General features: G+C 32.5%; 2 protein-coding genes across 5 annotated transcripts in view; one reads left to right on the forward strand and one right to left on the reverse strand.

Annotated features, from left to right (window-relative positions):
- LOC123676894 (cytospin-A-like) overlaps positions 1-18,463 on the forward strand; it is a 90,484-nt gene that overhangs the window by 34,313 nt on the left and 37,708 nt on the right. The gene's annotated exons all lie outside the window — the stretch shown is intronic.
- Positions 8,641-9,499, reverse strand: LOC123675264. The gene is made up of 2 exons (XM_045610609.1): positions 9,371-9,499; positions 8,641-9,181 (listed from the first exon to the last, which is right to left on the reverse strand). Exon 2 carries the CDS (start codon positions 9,178-9,180, stop codon positions 8,641-8,643), a length of 540 nt encoding a protein of 179 aa, XP_045466565.1. The 5' UTR covers position 9,181; positions 9,371-9,499.

Below are 18,463 nucleotides of genomic sequence, written 5' to 3' on the forward strand. Positions count from 1 at the left end.
TCATCGAGGCTTCATTTCTTTCTTCTGAATTTATACGCAATTATTTTATTTTTAGATCTCCTGAAATCTGGGATTATAATTTTTTTTCCACACAATATCATTAGGCTCCATAATCAAACTGTTGGGAAATACACAGGGTGTACCAAAAAAGAGTAAACGACCAAACATATGTTATTTTTTTTCCTACGGAACACTCTGGTTTTTATCGAATTTTCAGATTGCATGGAATAAATGAACACAAATTTGTTCGAAGTTACTCTTTTTGAGATATTTCATAAATTGAAGGTGTTTGGATAAACCTGATTACTCCGAAATGAATTAATTCATTTAAATGAGATTTTGAAAGTGAATCCTAGAAAAGTGAAGACTAATATAATCGGGTTTATTCCAAATGATATAACCTGCATTTTATTTTTATTACGTAACAATTTTTCTTATCTTCTAAAAATTCTCTGACGAATGAGAGAATAAAGTTTAGGTGAGCCATTTGGAATAATTCCAATAATATACTTTGAATAAATCACCAATGAATCGTCTCATTTTAAACCTCCAGTAGAGTTCTCAATGGTTTTCAAAAAGTCTCATCTCCGTTTTTCTAGTATTCACTATCAAAATCTCATCCAAATGAATTTATTCATATATCGATGTTATGAGGTTGTTCCATAGATCCATCAATATATGAAAAATAGATATATCTCAAAAAGGGTAAGTGAAATTTCGCAAAAACTTGGATTAATTTATTGTCCCATGAGAAAAAATAAATATTTGGCCATTTACACGGTTATGGTACACCCTCTAAATTGTCAAACAATTGGTGAATGTGGCTCTAATGAAGCATAATTATAATGTGTCGAAAAGGAGTCGAAAATTTTAGCGCTTAAGATTGTAGACTACTTTGCGCCAAAACTGCAATTCCGCTAAATGGAACTACCCGAAAATGTTTGGTAGATTATACCAATATTAACATGAACTTGTGTGATGTCCACAATTTAAGCCTACCAGAGGAACCCTACCCTCGTAAATCATAAGAGTCATTCATCTTGAGACATAAAATACAGTTCAAGATTCCATTGGCGTTTATGCTACAAAAAGATGTTGGGAGGCGTTGAAAATAGAATAATTCTTTTTGAAAAACATCAATAACTAGAGCAAATCAAGAAATTTTTAAAAAATTTTTGCACCAATTCAAAATTCATAATATCACTTAACATTGAGCGTTGAGTTCTTTGAAATAAGAAGTACCTCTAGAGCTGAATGTTCATTTATATAATATGTTTAGTTTAAAAATTCAATTGGCGGAATACTATCAATTGTTTTTTGAAAATCGAAACGTTACGTTTAAGTTCACTATCACGTCATTGTTGATTCAAAAAATGAAATGAATCCGACCTGTATTTTGGAAGTTACAATGTTGTTGATCAGCACTGGAATAGCATTGGCATGAACAAGATATCGAAAACTCTTAACCGTAAAAGAGCGTTGCTTAAATGGTGGAACAACCTCTATATATATCAATGGTGGTAATTATGTATTCCCATTGGTTGTTCGATACGATTTGTTTTTTGCCAGAAATTTATTTGAAATGGTAGTCATATGAGGTGGTGCATTGATATGGTGTAAAATCCACCACAATAATTGAAAAAAAAATTCATCTGCCGGTCAAAATGGTACGAATTGATAAATGGGTCATACAAATTTCAACGGCTATCTCTCTGAGACTTAAGCAGTGATACAAAGCCACTCGCAAAGCCATGATGTATAGTTTTTCTTCTTCTTGGGAATAAATTAGTTGAAAATACCTTAAATCAGAAGAAAGTCATTCAAGAAGCTGAAAATTAAACTTTATCGGAACAAATCAAATTCATACTCTTTTCTGAATAAATTGAATAAAAAAAAACCAAATACATAGTATATCTTCAATCTCTTGCTCCCTGAATTGAGTGGTACCAATCGTTTATCAACCCTGAACTAGTAGAAGTACCTTCTTTAATTAAGTAGTACCAAACGTCTGAGACTGAAATCAACCACAGAATTGTAATTAACTATAAATGGGTATGTGATCGACGCGATAATTCGTATCCATTTTAGGTAAGAGGTAGGAACCACTGTTAAACGTGTTTAGTTGCTTTTCGGTGCCATCTACCATGGCGCCATACGTGTTTGGCAAACCGAATTGAGTTTGTCGCCTCACGTTATTGGAAGTACTTCTATCAGGAACTCTATTAACAACGATGACCTGTTTGTTTGATTGATCGATTCGGGGAAACATATAGTGTGATTCTACATATAGAGACACAACATGTTTCTATCAATATCGATAGGCGGTTAGGTATTATGTACCATCAAATGAACACAGTTCTAGATCAAGCTTTTGATATTCAACGGTAGGATTTCTGGAATCTACTGATGTTAGAAAAAAAAACGGCCTTGCTTACTTACTCGATCTTGATAATAGTTTTAATTTTTTTTTACGATTACTAGAGGATTGTTTTTTTTTTCTCGAAATCGGTGGCAAATTCGACAAAGTGCAGAACCAGAACAAAGTTTTTTCTACATTTTTCCAAACTAGCATTGGTGCACCAAAAAAGTTCAGGAGGAAAGAGGCGGGCACTGTTCCAGAAAAAAATATCACCCTGTAGATTTGCATTCTAACTTCAAACTAGAATATCTATGCCAAATTTAAGTCAAATATCTTGTGGAGGAAAGGTTCTATGAGAAAAACTTGAAAAATAATCAAACTTTAACACCTGTATCTCGGAAACAAAGCGCTTGTGGGCCCATATTTATGGACTTTTTTTCTTAAAATGAGGAATCTGTAATTTTTATTTGTACTTCCAATTTGCGAACATCTTGTATAATATGTGGTGGTCATTCCCAGCAGAGAGTACAATTTATGAAAATGTGTTTCAAAAATGTTTGATGAATTGATTATTCCGAGGATTATTCATTGGCGTAACTGTATCATTTCGACATTCAATTAAATAGATTTCGATTATAAATACATATAAGCATTTTGTGTATCATTGACCAATTTTCGATACATTTCGAATACATATATCCGTTTGATCATAATGTTGAATATTTTCAATGTGAAGCTCTAGTTTCGAAGTATGAATTTTGAATATTTCAAACCATCGTTGTGAATTCCTTATAACATTTTTAGAATATGAGTCGAGGTTTTTTGTGATTGAAATAATAAACTATATATAGCTTTAAAATTTACAGCGTTTTTATCTTTTTTCCGAGAAAAACGGTGTTATCCTTTTCTTTTTCTTTCCGAAAATTCCTCAGTTCTATTTTTTGTGTTAGTCACACCAATTGATTATCTCAAGTTTATCAATGAGTGACTAATCTCCCCTTCAAGTCTGGTTTATGTTTGGGTCTATGTGCATTATTATCTACATATTGGTATCAAATTTCTCGTCTTCGACCAAAATGTGTTACTTTCGAATCGCTTCAAGGAATACGTTGAATATAATATGTGTATCGCATTTCTTGGAATCTGCATTTTATCCTTTTTTCATTCCTGTAAGGCTATTTATAGCAGATGATTTCGGGAATCGAGACATGAGCTCTCTTTATTTTTGCATCATGCGAAACCGGAACGAATCGAGATGAAATTGACTCTTCAACGATAAAAATGTGTTGTGAAGACTTGAATTTATAAAAATGGACTGAAAGGTTTTCGACCTTTGAAGTTTTCACATGAATCAAACAGTTTTATGATAATAGAATTTCATGTAACTTAGTTAATATTTTAAAACCAATGAACATAGAGGGAGTATACGCAATTTGTACATGTCCCCAACATGGTTAGATTACGTTGTCGGATTGTGATATATTTTCAAATCCACAATTTTAATCATTATGAATGTATATTATATTGATTGATATATTCATTTGAGTGATTCTCAATTGAATATGCAAATTTGAATATTTGGAAACCTATATTTTTCCTAATTGTGGAATTCATAGTATGCAGAATATTTATTATTTTCTGTATCTAACTGCTGAAATCCAAGGTTTGGCAACTATTGCTCTCCTAGTGTCATCCTTTGTTTCACATCGTTTGGCGCGCTGGAAGTTTGTTTTCTGAATTTCTGATATATTTAGGTATTAATCTCAATATATTTTGAGTTGATATGAAACGTTGATTCACTATGGGACATAAAAAGTGCGTTCTTTGTGAGAAAACTCGCGAATTGAGTGAAATATCATATCACTGATATGTTATCATTCCCGCGCGCTTCATGTCAAATTTGATAGTTCAAATTGAGGACAAAATTTACTTACTGCAAATAACATATGCTCTCATTATCCTTGTTTATTATCTATTTATTAATCTTATTGTTTATTAGTTCAAAACCTAAAGTCTTATAACAGATCGGTCACTCAGATAGTTATTGACCCCTTCTAACCAAAGCTACTTGGCTCAATTGATTGGTTTTATCCGAGGTTTCATCTATACAGGTATAGGTCGTTCCCAAACATATTGCTCTATAATTTCGTCATGATACGTCTGTAATTTTCGAATTTTGAGCCGGGAATGGTCTTGAACGATAAAGTTCGACTCCCTGATGATGAATTCATGGTCAAATTCAAGATTGTCCAGCCATAAATATAGCCTTCCGAAATTTGGTTTTCCTGATAATTTCAGCCTGAAATTGGTAGACCTGAAATTTTCAGGTCTACCAATTTAGATGTCAAATAATAATTACCCAATAATTCTGTGACACAAAAACCGACGGAGAGAGATTTTTTAGGTGTAGATATAAAATTAAAATTCTGCTAAGCTGATAACATCATCAGGACCATATAAAATTTAAGCAGAGTATTGGAAAAAAATACTCTATACTTTAGTATCATCTGAACCCCTTATCTAGATAAATTAATCGACAACAATGACATCACTATGAATCACAGATACAGTTCTGTGATCTCTACGAGCACATGATGGACGAACGCTCAAAAGCTACCGACTTCGAGTCGGTGCTTTCATAGAATATTTGGATTAATCTGGAAACATACTTCTAGCCAGAGTTCTCACCAAATTTTTGCATGAACATTTTAACTTATAACTCATTTTCGATACGATCGGATTACTATTTTCCAAACTATTCGAAAAAAATTAATAGGAACATATGATATCTGTGAAGTTAATAATAACTTCGTTAATATATTTCAACTTTGATCCACATAAGTGAATTAGGTAAAAAATTGCTTTTCTCTAGGGTTTTTCAATCAATAACCTATAATTATTTGTGACCATCTTCGGAAAACTACTGGCAATTCTAAAATTTTCCTGTTACCTGAAACAAGTACGCCATGAGTGCCAACAATCGCCAAATAATATTTCTCTAATTCTGTGGTTATTCCGTTCATTCTTCCACATCTTGTAGAACAAAATCGTGCGAGAATATATCAGAAACGCACAGTTTTCATGGTTATATTTTATTATTCTATGTTGGTACTCCGAACTTTCCGTCACGGCTTTATCTGTCAATTCATCAATTTGCCTTAAAGAAATCAGTTCTGTCAACCAACATTTTTCAATGCAAAAATCACCAAAATATATTTATGGAAATGTTTCATTAATTTCAATGAAAATGCAATGAATTAGAGAAAATAATGTATAATACTCGTACAGAAGGCTCATTCTACCACTCGTTCATTCCAAAACTCGCCACTTCGTGGCTCGTTTTTGAATTTTGAACTCGTGGAAGAATATCAACACCTTCTGCTCTTGTATTATAAATAACTATTCTCTAATTCTGTGGTTATTCCGTTCATTCTTCCACATCTTGTAGAACAAAATCGTGCGAGAATATATCAGAAACGCACAGTTTTCATGGTTATATTTTATTATTCTATGTTGGTACTCCGAACTTTCCGTCACGGCTTTATCTGTCAATTCATCAATTTGCCTTAAAGAAATCAGTTCTGTCAACCAACATTTTTCAATGCAAAAATCACCAAAATATATTTATGGAAATGTTTCATTAATTTCAATGAAAATGCAATGAATTAGAGAAAATAATGTATAATACTCGTACAGAAGGCTCATTCTACCACTCGTTCATTCCAAAACTCGCCACTTCGTGGCTCGTTTTTGAATTTTGAACTCGTGGAAGAATATCAACACCTTCTGCACTTGTATTATAATAGTTATTTATAATACAAGTGCAGAAGGCATTGATATTCTTCCACGAGTTCAAAATTCAAAAACGAGCCACGAAGTGGCGAGTTTTGGAATGAACGAGTGGTAGAATGAGCCTTCTGTACGAGTATTATACATTATTTTCTCTAATTCATTGCATTTTCATTGAAATTAATGAAATATTTCCATAAATATAATTTAGTGATTTTTGCATTGAGAAATGTTGGTTGGCAGAACTAATTTCTTTAAGACAATTTGATGAATTGACAGATAAAGCCGTAGCGGAAAGTTCGGAGTGCCAACATAAAATAATAAAATATAACCATGAAAACTGTGCGTTTCTGATATATTCTCGCACGATTTTGTTCTACAAGATGTGGAAGAATGAACGGAATAACCACAGAATTAGAGAAATAACTATTCTGATTGCGAATAGGGTTTGATTGAAACACCGGTGTAGCGTTAACGTTTATCATCCAAAATTAACCATTCTTTATATCTGACAATTGTGTTAGAGATTATTATTGGTATTCATCGGCATCATGAACTACTCGAATTGAAAGCAACAGATCAAATTCATAACAACCTTTGCCCCAACAAAAACAAATTGCTCTTTCGACACCTGATCAGATCGAAAGAAATAACGCTTACGGGTTGTTTTTACGCTCAATCTATTTATATTCAGCCTTGTCTTCTCAGTGTTATTATTCAAATCACGAATGGCAATAGACTTAGATAGTCTTAGGAGCATTGTCCTTTGAAAATAGATGTCGACAATTTCTTCATACACTATTAGTTTGTCGATAAATCGTAGGATATCTGAATAATGTTGTTAATAACTCATTGAGAAGTGTTGACAGGCCTTCCGCAGTAAAGGTCAAAGTTTGAAGAAGATAATGGGTAATTTAAAAAAAAATCAAATCCTCTCAGATTATGTATAAAAGATGTCTTTTCAGTACATAAAAAGTTGATATTTTCAATCGTCATAAATATCCAAAAAATTAAACCCAAAAAGGCCGCCAAAACCGAATTTCAACTATCAGTGACTTCATTTGGACATGTATTATTATTATTTTACCATCTTGATTACAAGTCAGTAAAATTTGGTAGTTTTCTTCTTTGTCAAGACACAGTTTTAGGTAAATTTGAGGTCACAAAATATTTCGCTGTATTGATCTAATTCAGTAGGTACAATATTTTGAAGGATTTGGCACAATGATGTCGTAAATTTTGACGATTATATTTGTAGACTCATTAAGGGCCAGTTGCACCATTTGCCCTCGCATTTCCCTAAACATTGATTGAAAATTCAAACGTTGATCACTCTATAATTTCTCAAGAGAAATCAGAAATTAATCAATGTTTAAATTTTAATCAATGTTTAGGCAAATGGTGCAACTGGCCCTAAACCTTTATCGCTTCATATTGTATGTTATAATGATTTTAAAAAATATATTTTTCTAATATGTATATTGATTTTTGTTTATTATTTGCGTCTGAGCGGTATTCAAATCTATGCAATCCGAACAGAAAATTTTCCAATTAGTGGTAAGATCAAAGGTGTTGAAATGCTTGTCTGTGTCTTCTTGCACCTCATTATTATTCGCTGTTGAGCTTGTTACGCCGTCCAGACTTTTCGCACATTAATAAATCACAGAGAGGGAATTCTATGTTTGGTAGCACACATTCGGAAGTTTTGGAATGTGCAGACCAAAAATCGACTACCTAAACAAGATTTTTTCGCCCGCTGTAGGTTATCAAGAGTTATTGTTCTCAATTTCAGTACAAAAATCGGTTGCTATAACATATTGATCCTCCTAGCCTGAGAAGCCAAATATTGCATTCTTAAAATAAGAAATCGAATCATTGAACATTTTAAATGTCGATTACGGAAAGATTAACTTCTCGCCTAAAAACCCCTTTAAAAGAAAATATATGAGTTAAGATTTCAGCAAAAAATAGGAAATATTTATATTTAGTACCAAATGAGCATTGTTATCATCAATCAGACAATAGTTTATGTGGCATCGGAAAATTTTTTTCAAACCCTCATTAAATATTTAGGTTGTGAAATGTATAGAAACTAAAAATAGAAATGAAAAAAATCGAGAAAAAAAACTAACTTGGAGACCACATCACTATATGTAGGGTAGGGCGGGGCTAGTTGAGCAATTTTTCATTTGAGCGGATGAAGCTCCTCAATAAAAAGTCTCAATGACTCGTTATGTGGCTTGATGGATTAGTAATTTATCCCTTAGCAAAAGTGTCCATAGTATATTTTTTGTAACAAGTCGAATTTAAGAGTTACCGCTGTTTAAATGCAGAAAGTCAAGTATGCTCAATGTACCCCATAGGTGAGGTAAAATGAGCAAGGGTATGGGGCAAGTTGAGCACTAAGAATGTCTAACCAAAGCATGGGTTCCTTTGGCAGCTACAATTTTATTTGGCTTCAGGACAGTGGATACTCCTGTCTCATCTATATTTCAAATGTCTGCCGCACTAAATCCATATCTATCCATTACTTCCGCTAATTTCTCAAAAAACACTTTAACATTCTGCTCATTAAATGATGTTGCCCTACCAAGGCTGGTGGGTTCTGGTTTACGTATGGATAGCTCCAGATTTCGTTTTAAAAACTTCGTAAGCCATTCTTTTCCGGCCATCTTATTCGCAGTCCAGCTAAGTAGAATTGTAATGCCAAATTTAATAGCACATTCGTAGGCAAGGCGACGGACGTCTTTTGGAGAATATCCATAGAAGATTGATGCCATTTGTAGCAAGTACTTTTTCAGAGAGTCTTCCTGTGTAGGAGAAAATACTTGTCTCGGTGTTGCATAGCCCATGGATGAATCACCACCTTCATTTAATTTCTTCAAAAATTTTGTCAAAGTCATCCGTTTGATACCAAATTCTTCAGCGGCGGCATTAACACTTTTTCCTTCATCATTAACAGCCTTTGCAGCATTTTTTAAATCTTCAGTAGTGTAAGAATATCTTGTAGTCTTCCTCTTGTAAGTCCGCATCCTAACAAAAAATAAAACATTCATTACTTTACTTGTTTGAGTCGTGGGGTAAGTTGAGCAACTATAGCTCAACTAACCCCAATCCGGAATTTTAAAACAAAAGTGATGTTATAAAAAAATCGTAAGAATTACCCAGAACCTCTCTCTACATATCAAAAGTATAATAATTATCTGGAAGATTAACACTTACCTGATTGAAAACAGACAACAATTGATTAATATAGACGAAAACTTGCGATAGACAACGTTTTTACTTTTTGGGCACAAAATAAACAAAACGCACGGGCGCTTCACTCGTTCGTCCAGCCGCCACTAGTGATGGCGTGGTGATTACCCCTCCCGCGACTCCTTCTTTCCTCCATAAGATGCCTATACGTATGGTGAATAGTTTGCGGGATATTTCGATTGCCCAACTTGCCCCTATGCCCAACTAGCCCCGCCCTACCCTATATAAAATGGTATTCACCGGGAGATTTACTATGACCTCATTGTTGTTTCAGTGAGGGGTTCTGATAATACGACCCTCTTGAAACTCAGTATGACCATTCGAGTGGTTATTTTACATATACAAACTAGTTTTCAACCTAAGAACTATTGTTTCAGAAACGCTGGGTATTCTTTTAGTTCTGATGCAGAAATCATCGCGAAATTTAGCACGAAAGTTGAAAGTTACTTTATATCTACACGGAAATCAAATCTGGACTCGGTCGGTTCTGTCATCACTAAGATATTGAAATTTTTCCAATATTCTTAAATTTTCTTTGTTCGCGAACACCCAGGCAGAATGAAGAGGCAGAATTTAATTTGATTTAATCTGTGAGCAAACCTTATTGTTCATGACTATTCTCTGGTTAAAATTTAAAAAATACGGATATATTGATGAAAAGATATAGCTCTCTATCCGTAAACATTTTGTCAAAAATGAAAGAAAAAAAATACGTCAGATGCTTTTGCTAATTCGCATTCATGTAGTTTGAATCTGAAGTCAAAACTTCCTGGTCTTCGACATGCCTTGAAACATGATCTGATACTTTCAATACAAGGTCATTTATCACTATTTTGGTACAATTTTCCTAAGAAAATGAAAAAGTTTATGTAGCTATAAAAATAATTAATTCATGTTTGGAAGATTCGATTCTTCTCTTTTCGATATATGCCATTATACCAATCATAGAGGAATAAATCGATGAAAATATTTTTTATTTCATAAATTACTTTTCTTTATTTCAGTATCGTAATGAGTTCATAACTGTACTAAAAACAGTGCTGGAATGAACTCTTTACAGCATTATATTCAGTTATATTTTTTTCCATATATTTTTTTTCTTCACTGACTTCCGATCCTATCAGATTTCAACAGACGTCAATTCTCAATATAATATACTTTGGATACAGTGAAATTATATATTTGCAACATTATTCTCAATTTCTCTTAATTCTGGTAGTATTACATCGATTTCGTCGGACATAATTCACGGATTTAATGGGTAATTATAAATTATTTCAAAATTCAAAACGTTCGATTCAAATTCAAATCCCGTAATTTTTTCAATTTTCGATACATTCACACCAACTGTCAAGATACAATACAAAAGTCACTAAGATTTATTATCTGAATTTTTTTTTAATGTCGACAATATTTCAAAAAACTTTACTGAAATAGAGAAAATTCCGTCTAATACTGATTGCAAAGGCAATTCCAACTTTCGCATTCGTGTTAGAATAGGAGTCCATTCTGCAACTTGTTTTAGAATATATGTACTATTACGAAGATTTGTGAAATTAAATGAAATGAGATTTCAATGGTTAATAATAGTTTAAAATCTGCAGTGATTTCAATATTTTTGTTTTTCCGATATGGGAGACAATGAATTCCAGAACTTGGCCTTTTTTCGAGCCAATTCCTAGCCGATCGATCCACTCTGGCTATACATATTTGAACTGCAACTGAATCCCAACAAATTCAATGCCCGAAGCTACATATAACGTTTCCAAGTACCTAATGCGTCCTTTCTCTTGTGAAATCTGGCAGACACCAATAGCGTTACCTAGGAATACAAGTAACTGGGTTTTGAGTCATCCCAGATAGATTGACCTTGTCGCTGTTGAATTACTTGAGCCAGTTTTTTTGGAGACACCCATGTCAAAAATTTAGGGTTGATTTATGGTCGAGAGAACTTGACGCCTGGGAAAGGGATACCCTGTTGAAAGGCAACATTTAATGTTTTATGTTTAAATACAATAATGAATGAGGACTTATCGTTTCAACGAATGGTTACAGAGCCATCTTTGACGAATTGTGAAAAATTATTATAAATCGTGAAAAATAGTTCAAAAAAAATGTAAAATTTCTTGCCGTAGAATACGAATCTGAAATAAAACCGGGGATTTTCATTTGAAATTCCAAAGTTGACCCCTGTACCCCCACAAGAGTGAAAGAGATTTTAACATAATGGATTTCCCACTCAAAATAATCAACCTTTTATTCTGAACATTTTTCCGTTAGATGTTTCCTTTTCTAGATCTTTGACTGATTCAACTTAAAAAATTCACCCGGTATATACACGTATAATCTCAACCCGATCTGAACTGCAATCATGGAAATATTTGGTATTTCTTTTTCAATATTCTTCTTGAAAATTTTATGATTCTGATGATGTGTTTCGCTTGATGTTTTACAAGGAGCTTGAAATTGTTTTTTCCTATCAACACCCAAATTCTCAATTTCGTAATTTTTGTGGCCACGAAAATGTTTGATGATTTTTTCTGATATTATTCTTTAATTTTTTATAGTTTTGTTTGAGCGATCAACATGGAGTTTTGCACGAGGCTTGAAATTGTCATTCTCAATCCAAAAGCAAACTTTTATCTCGATCTAGTCTGCATTTCCGAAATAAACAGGAAAACAAAATTTCTAACGATAATATTTACGGAACCCTAGTTCGAATTTTGTCAAGTAACTAAATTAACCGAAGCATTCGAAATTTTAATTTTTTAGCTCTCTTCGTTTGGGAGTTATACATATTATTAGTTTATTTGTCATGAGTGGGTTGAACCTTATCGTTTGAGACCATTTCCGTCTCAAAATTCAGAGCAAAATTCAAAAATTACATTGTGAAAAATGATAATGAGATCTGTTCGGAAAACAATTGGTTTGGAAGATAAATTTAGATATTATGAATTATGGAAATTCATGATTATTATCTGCAAATATTAGCAGTCATGACGCCCTAAAACGTTTTCCAGCACCGTTGACAGAATGTGATGGTCAAAATATTCTCATGCTTTTAATGTTTGAATTTCGTGTTCGATTTAGATAGACTGTATGATCAATACAGCATTGCATACTGTTATTTTATTCGTGATAGGTACAAAACCAAAATAATTTTGAAAGAAAATTGAAATCGAGATTAGAGTGACACATTGGCAACATCGTAAATTGATGGCAACAGTAGGCTGAGCAAATATCCTATGGTTTGTGAATGCTTCAAGCAGTGGTTTGACATCATTTCATATGTACCTAAAGAGAAGATTTCATTAATTTTAATCATGCTAACTTAAATGCCATTCGCACCTCTTCCTCGCCAATTTTTGTATCGAATGTCATTTCGAATGGCTTATAAAACACGTAAATTGCAAAAGTTAACATCAAATAAGGTTATACTGTGATTGTCACTTATTTATTAAATAAAAGGTTTTTGTAAAAGAATTCAAGAAGGTTTGAGTGGCTTCACTGTTTATTATTTTTCGACATTTCTCATGTCATTGGTGTTAAGTAGGTAATGTTATTTGATCATGGAAAGTTGTACTCTTCAACAACGTTCAGAAATTGTTAAATTGTTTCATCAAAATCAATGCTCACATGTGAATATTGAGAGAAATTTAAGAAGAATTGATGGATGATATTATTTAGTTAATCGATTCACTAGTCGACGTATTAAAAACAAAATTTGTTACTGGTACCCGGTACGGTTTGGAACTGATACTCTGGTATCGTGTAAAGAAAATTGACTTTTAAATTTGTCTACAATACGACGGAAAGTAAGTCGGTTAACTGAATAATGTCGTCCAGTTTTCTTCTCAGTATTCACAAATGAGCACTGATTTTTATGAATCAATCCAACTTTTTTTAACGTTGTTGAAGTGTGCATCTTTTCATGATTAAATGGCATAACATTCCGAAAGCAAATGGTATATCAAAAATTAATACACAGTGTTGCCACCATCACTACTTTGAATTGTATATTTTTTATTGGAAAACCCTATATGAAAATTGTTTGAATAACACAGTTGCTTTTTCAAATATGTTTCATAATTCACAATTTATTGTAAAGGTTTGTCTTTCGAAATAACAACCTACATAAATGGTCAGGTTGCATACCTAGAAGATAATTTGAGTAAATTAACTTGAAGAAAAAAAATAATATGCTTATGTTGAAAATGTAACACAAAATCCTCACTTCACTCTAATGAAGTCCAAATTCACTTCCAAATGTTGTTTGCAGTCATCAACCTTATTTCAGTTTCCTTGACCATGGATACAAAACAAAAATTCAGCCACTGTTTTGCGCAACATATATTGAGATGATAATCACCTAAATCACACACTAAAAAACTATCGAATTGTTTCTCATGGCGTGGGTAGTTCCCACACACATTTTATCATATTCAATTATGTAATGGGCATACGGCAAGGCCAGGAGAAGCATTTCGAGGATGCTAATCTATGCAATTTTATGTCTTCCTATAAGGTTCACATCTCTGGGGAAATAATTGAAGTCCGATTGGAAGAATAAGAAAACATCTTATTTTTAATAATCCCTTCAAGTTACCTGTGGAGAAATAAATGGTGATTCCAAATTTCCAAAATCTCACTTTTTGATATATTGCTGTAATTGAGGAAACTGAGTAAATTGGAATGTTAGTAATCATACACGAAATTTTTTACGAAGCTGGAAAATGTTATTTCATATATCTGTGTAGGTATCGGGTGTCCCAAATTTGTTGTCTGGTGAGAGGATCTCAGAATACCTTTGAGCTACAACAAAAATAATGACACATTTTCGGGGGGATTTTTGAGAGAATTAAACCTCAAAAATTCAACTGTCTTCAAGCTATAACAGAAAACTGGAAAATGACTTCAAATAAAAAGTTCTCATTACTTTTTTATTACTTGTGCCATAAACATGAAATAAAAACATTCTATAGGCACTTTTTTCAGTAGAATCCATTGGTGTCATCATTTGTTTTCATTGCACTTAGTTTCGAAGTTATAATACAAACTGTGTTTTTTTAATGTAAACCATAAAATTTTCTATAACTAACAAAATCGCTTTTTTTCTTTTTTCAAAAATATATAATATGTAGAAAATATATATATGTATATAAATTTCTTACCAAACTATAAAAAGCATCAAAAGTTTCAGTTTCAATCGACAAATCAACCAAGTGCCTATCTATGATAATCTGTGAACTTCAGTTAATTGAAATATTCGGTGGCCACTAAGATCTCCGGATTTGACAGTTATATTTTTTCAACATTTTCAAATTGATAAATGTTTAAATCTAACGATGTTAAACACAGAGACCTTGGTGGCCAACGAATATTTTTATTATCTGAAATTCATAGATTATATCATAGATAGCCACTTGGTTGATTTGCCGTGTGAAACAGAAACTTTTGATGATTTTTATAGTTAGATAGGAAATTTATATACATATATATTATATTTTTGATAAAAGAATAAAAGAGGTTTTATTTTATTTTTTATGGTTCACATAAAAAAAACACTTCGTATTATTACTTCAAAATTAAGTGCAAAAAAAAACGAATGATTATACTAATGGATTCTACTGAAAAAAGTGCCTGTAGAATGTTTTTGTTTCATGTTTATAGCAAGTAATGAAGAAGTTACGAGACTCTTCATTTCACGCTATTTTCCAATTTACACTTATTGCTTGGTAACAGTTGAATTTATGAAGTTGCGGTTTTCACCAAATAAATTCTTTCAAAAGTCTCACCCAAAAATATGCCATTAATTTTATTCTATCCAGTTCAAAGGAATTATGAGATCACTCAACTAGAAAACGAATTTGCGACACCTGATACATATAAAATCTATGTTAGGGTTGTTACTGAAATATAATGTTTTTTTTTCGATAATCTACTTTAATTTCCTTTGGTTAATAAGACGCTATTAACACGAAGTCCGCATGATACTGGGTGCATCTTGAAATTTTTCACGGGTCTTGAAATAATCATTTCACATCTAAATGCAGAATTTCATTTTGAATGGTTAGGAATTATTAAATGCGGTATTCAAGATCTTTACTTACCCTGAAAAATTTCAATTTGAAAGGTGTTTCGTTCGATAGCTATCGTTTTTACGGCCGGCGAGACGGATGGACGCATAGAGTCCTTAAACGAACCTTATCGTTTGAAACCATTCTCGGATCAAAATTTAAAATGATGAAACGTTGATCTGTTCGGAGAATGAGCATTCAAAAACCATTGCTTCTGTATGTAACTCCCAGCAATTATTGGAAATTCCTGAAGTAAACATTTACCACCCATATCCTTATATGTATGTGGGACTTTTTGTTGAAGTGTTGCTTCGAAACTAATGGTGAATATATTAAACTATAAACATACAAAATGATGTTGATAATTAACCTCCCATGTATTCTCGGTTTGTAATCAAGGTTAATTGTTCTGAAATACATGGGAAGTAAAACTTGTTTGTTGAAACGCGAAACTTGTTACTACTACTACATGGGTTACTCCAAAATGCCTTGCCAATAGTGTGTAAATGTTGGTTACTAGATCGAATAAGGAATGATAATAAATATCTATGATTCCAATGCGCCAAATATGGGTACTCAATACTTTTAAGAAGAAAAATTTTCGAGAAAATATCTTACTTGACATCGAGAGTTTTTGAGCCCTCGATCTTTACAGACCTATTAATTGATTTCATTGCAGATTCAGGACATTTTGGGGAGTCTGGAACATTATTCGAAATACTATGTCCTAAGTATATTCGTTTCGAGATAGACAGGGTGACCACTTTTTCAATGGGATTGTATTGGTAACTTTTGAACCATAAGAGTTAGGAGGTCGATCAAATGGAGAAAAAGTTGCATGCATAGAAGCATTATCAAGCAGTTCAAACAAATCGAGATTATCAGGGCCGGTTATTGAGATATCATAAAAAAAGTAAATTCTGTCATTTTGATTTTTCTTTTTTTCCCACTTTATTTCAAATATTATCAAAAAATGTTACAGGAATTTTTTTATTCGACAATAAATTGTTCTCAATTTGACGTAATCAGATTTCGTATCCAACGTTTCGTGCTCTGTGGGCCACCCACAACCTCATTTTTTGCAATACGGACCTGTATATTTTATGACACTTTTCGAAATAACTTTTTTTCAGGTGATTTTGACCCTTATCCAAATTTCTTTGGGTCGGATCTGTATTACATTTCGGTACCTTTAGTTTGATTAACAACAAGCAATACATTTCGATGAGAAAATCAACTTACTCATCTTGAACTAAATGGAACATATCAGAATCAAATCAAGAAACAAGTAATAATTATTTACATATTTCAATTCATAATAATTAAACGAATTATCATTTAATGAAAGAAAAATCGAATGATTATTCGAAAGTAAATGAAAATGAATGAAGTAATTGTTCGAAATGTCCACTATTCTCTAAAATGCACTTAACGGTTCTGGAACGCATACTTCTTATACATTTGCTTATTTCGTCTTCTTGAATACCTTCCAATACATTCTCAATCTTCTCGCGAGAAATCACTATTGTTGGATTTGTCATTTGTTCCAGAATCGAACTTTATTTTGATATCATTACGATATAAGTTTTGCAAGGCTTGGTATTCAAATTTAAAATCATTGTATTCGCGTCTCTTGACTATTTTATTAACAGCAGTTTTTGATAATTTGCCTTCACTACAGATCCGAACGAAAGAAAATTGGATAAGGGTCAAAATCACCTGAAAACTTTGAATGACATTGTATGATATATCGTTGAATTCAGCGTTAAAAGTTATTTCGAAAAGTGTCATAAAATATACAGGTCCGTATTGAAAAAAATGAGGTTGAGGGTGGCCCAGAGAGCACGAACCGTTGGATACAAAATCTGATTACCTCAAATTGAGAACAATTTACTGTCGAATAAAAAATTCCTGTAACATTTTTTGATAATATTTGAAATAAAGTGGGAAAAAAATAGAATCAAAATGAGTTTTTACTTTTTTTATGATATCTCAATAACCGGCCCTGATAATCTCGATTTGTTTGAACTGCTTGATAATGCTTCTATGCATGCAACTTTTTCTCCATTTGACCGACCTTCTAACTCTTATGATTTAAAAGTTACCAATACAATCCCATTGAAAAAGTGGCCACCCTGTATACAGGATGTTTTATGTATTTGACATAACTTTTATGGATTTTCAAGACATTTCAAGAAATGAGTATAGAATATAGAATAGAATTCAGTGATTTGTCGATAACGCAGTTCCGGATTGAGAAAATAATATTTTTTCAAGTTACATGTAAAACACTCTGTAAAACAAATTTCCAAAAAGAGTACCTATCATCAAAACTACATGGAAAACCCTATGAAACAAGTCTATTTGCGATACTGGCACACCTCGTAACCAAATTTGATGTACTATTGAATATAGAGTAAATTTGAATTTACAATAAACACGAACCTGTGTATATCTGAATAATGCATTGATCCATTGAACGCCTTTATGGATCTCCAAGAAAATGCCAAGAAATGAGTCTAACGCATTTGATATTAAACTGCCTAAAATAATTAACACCGAAGGTGGTTGGATAAAAGATTTAATGGAAAACAGAATGAAATCAAATTTTCCAAAGAAACATTATTGAAGTTCATGATGTATCTTATTCAAGCTCATTTGATTTGATACAAAAAACCTTTTCTTCATCTGAAACTATCACTTTCAGTACATGCTGCATGCTGGATAATTAAGGTCTCAATAAGAAACTTTTGATATTCTTGTCCATTGTCATCAAGGGCGGATTCACAGGGGGGGGGTGGTAATGGGAGTAATTACCCCCCCCCCCCCCATGAATATCGAAACCCTGAAAAAAAGTTACGGAACTTGGTGCACATAAAATATATATCATGCAATAATTTCAAATTACTAATTTCCCAAATATTACAATCAATGACAACTTCCTAAATACGTTATAAGCAAAATGCTTTTAGCACAAATT

This window comes from Harmonia axyridis, chromosome 3 (genome assembly GCF_914767665.1).
Source record: "Harmonia axyridis chromosome 3, icHarAxyr1.1, whole genome shotgun sequence".
Classification (NCBI taxonomy): domain Eukaryota; kingdom Metazoa; phylum Arthropoda; class Insecta; order Coleoptera; family Coccinellidae; genus Harmonia; species Harmonia axyridis.

Excerpts from the sequence above, each read along its gene's own strand:
- LOC123675264 (XM_045610609.1), bottom strand. The coding sequence starts at position 9,180 with ATGCGGACTTACAAGAGGAAGACTACAAGATATTCTTACACTACTGAA.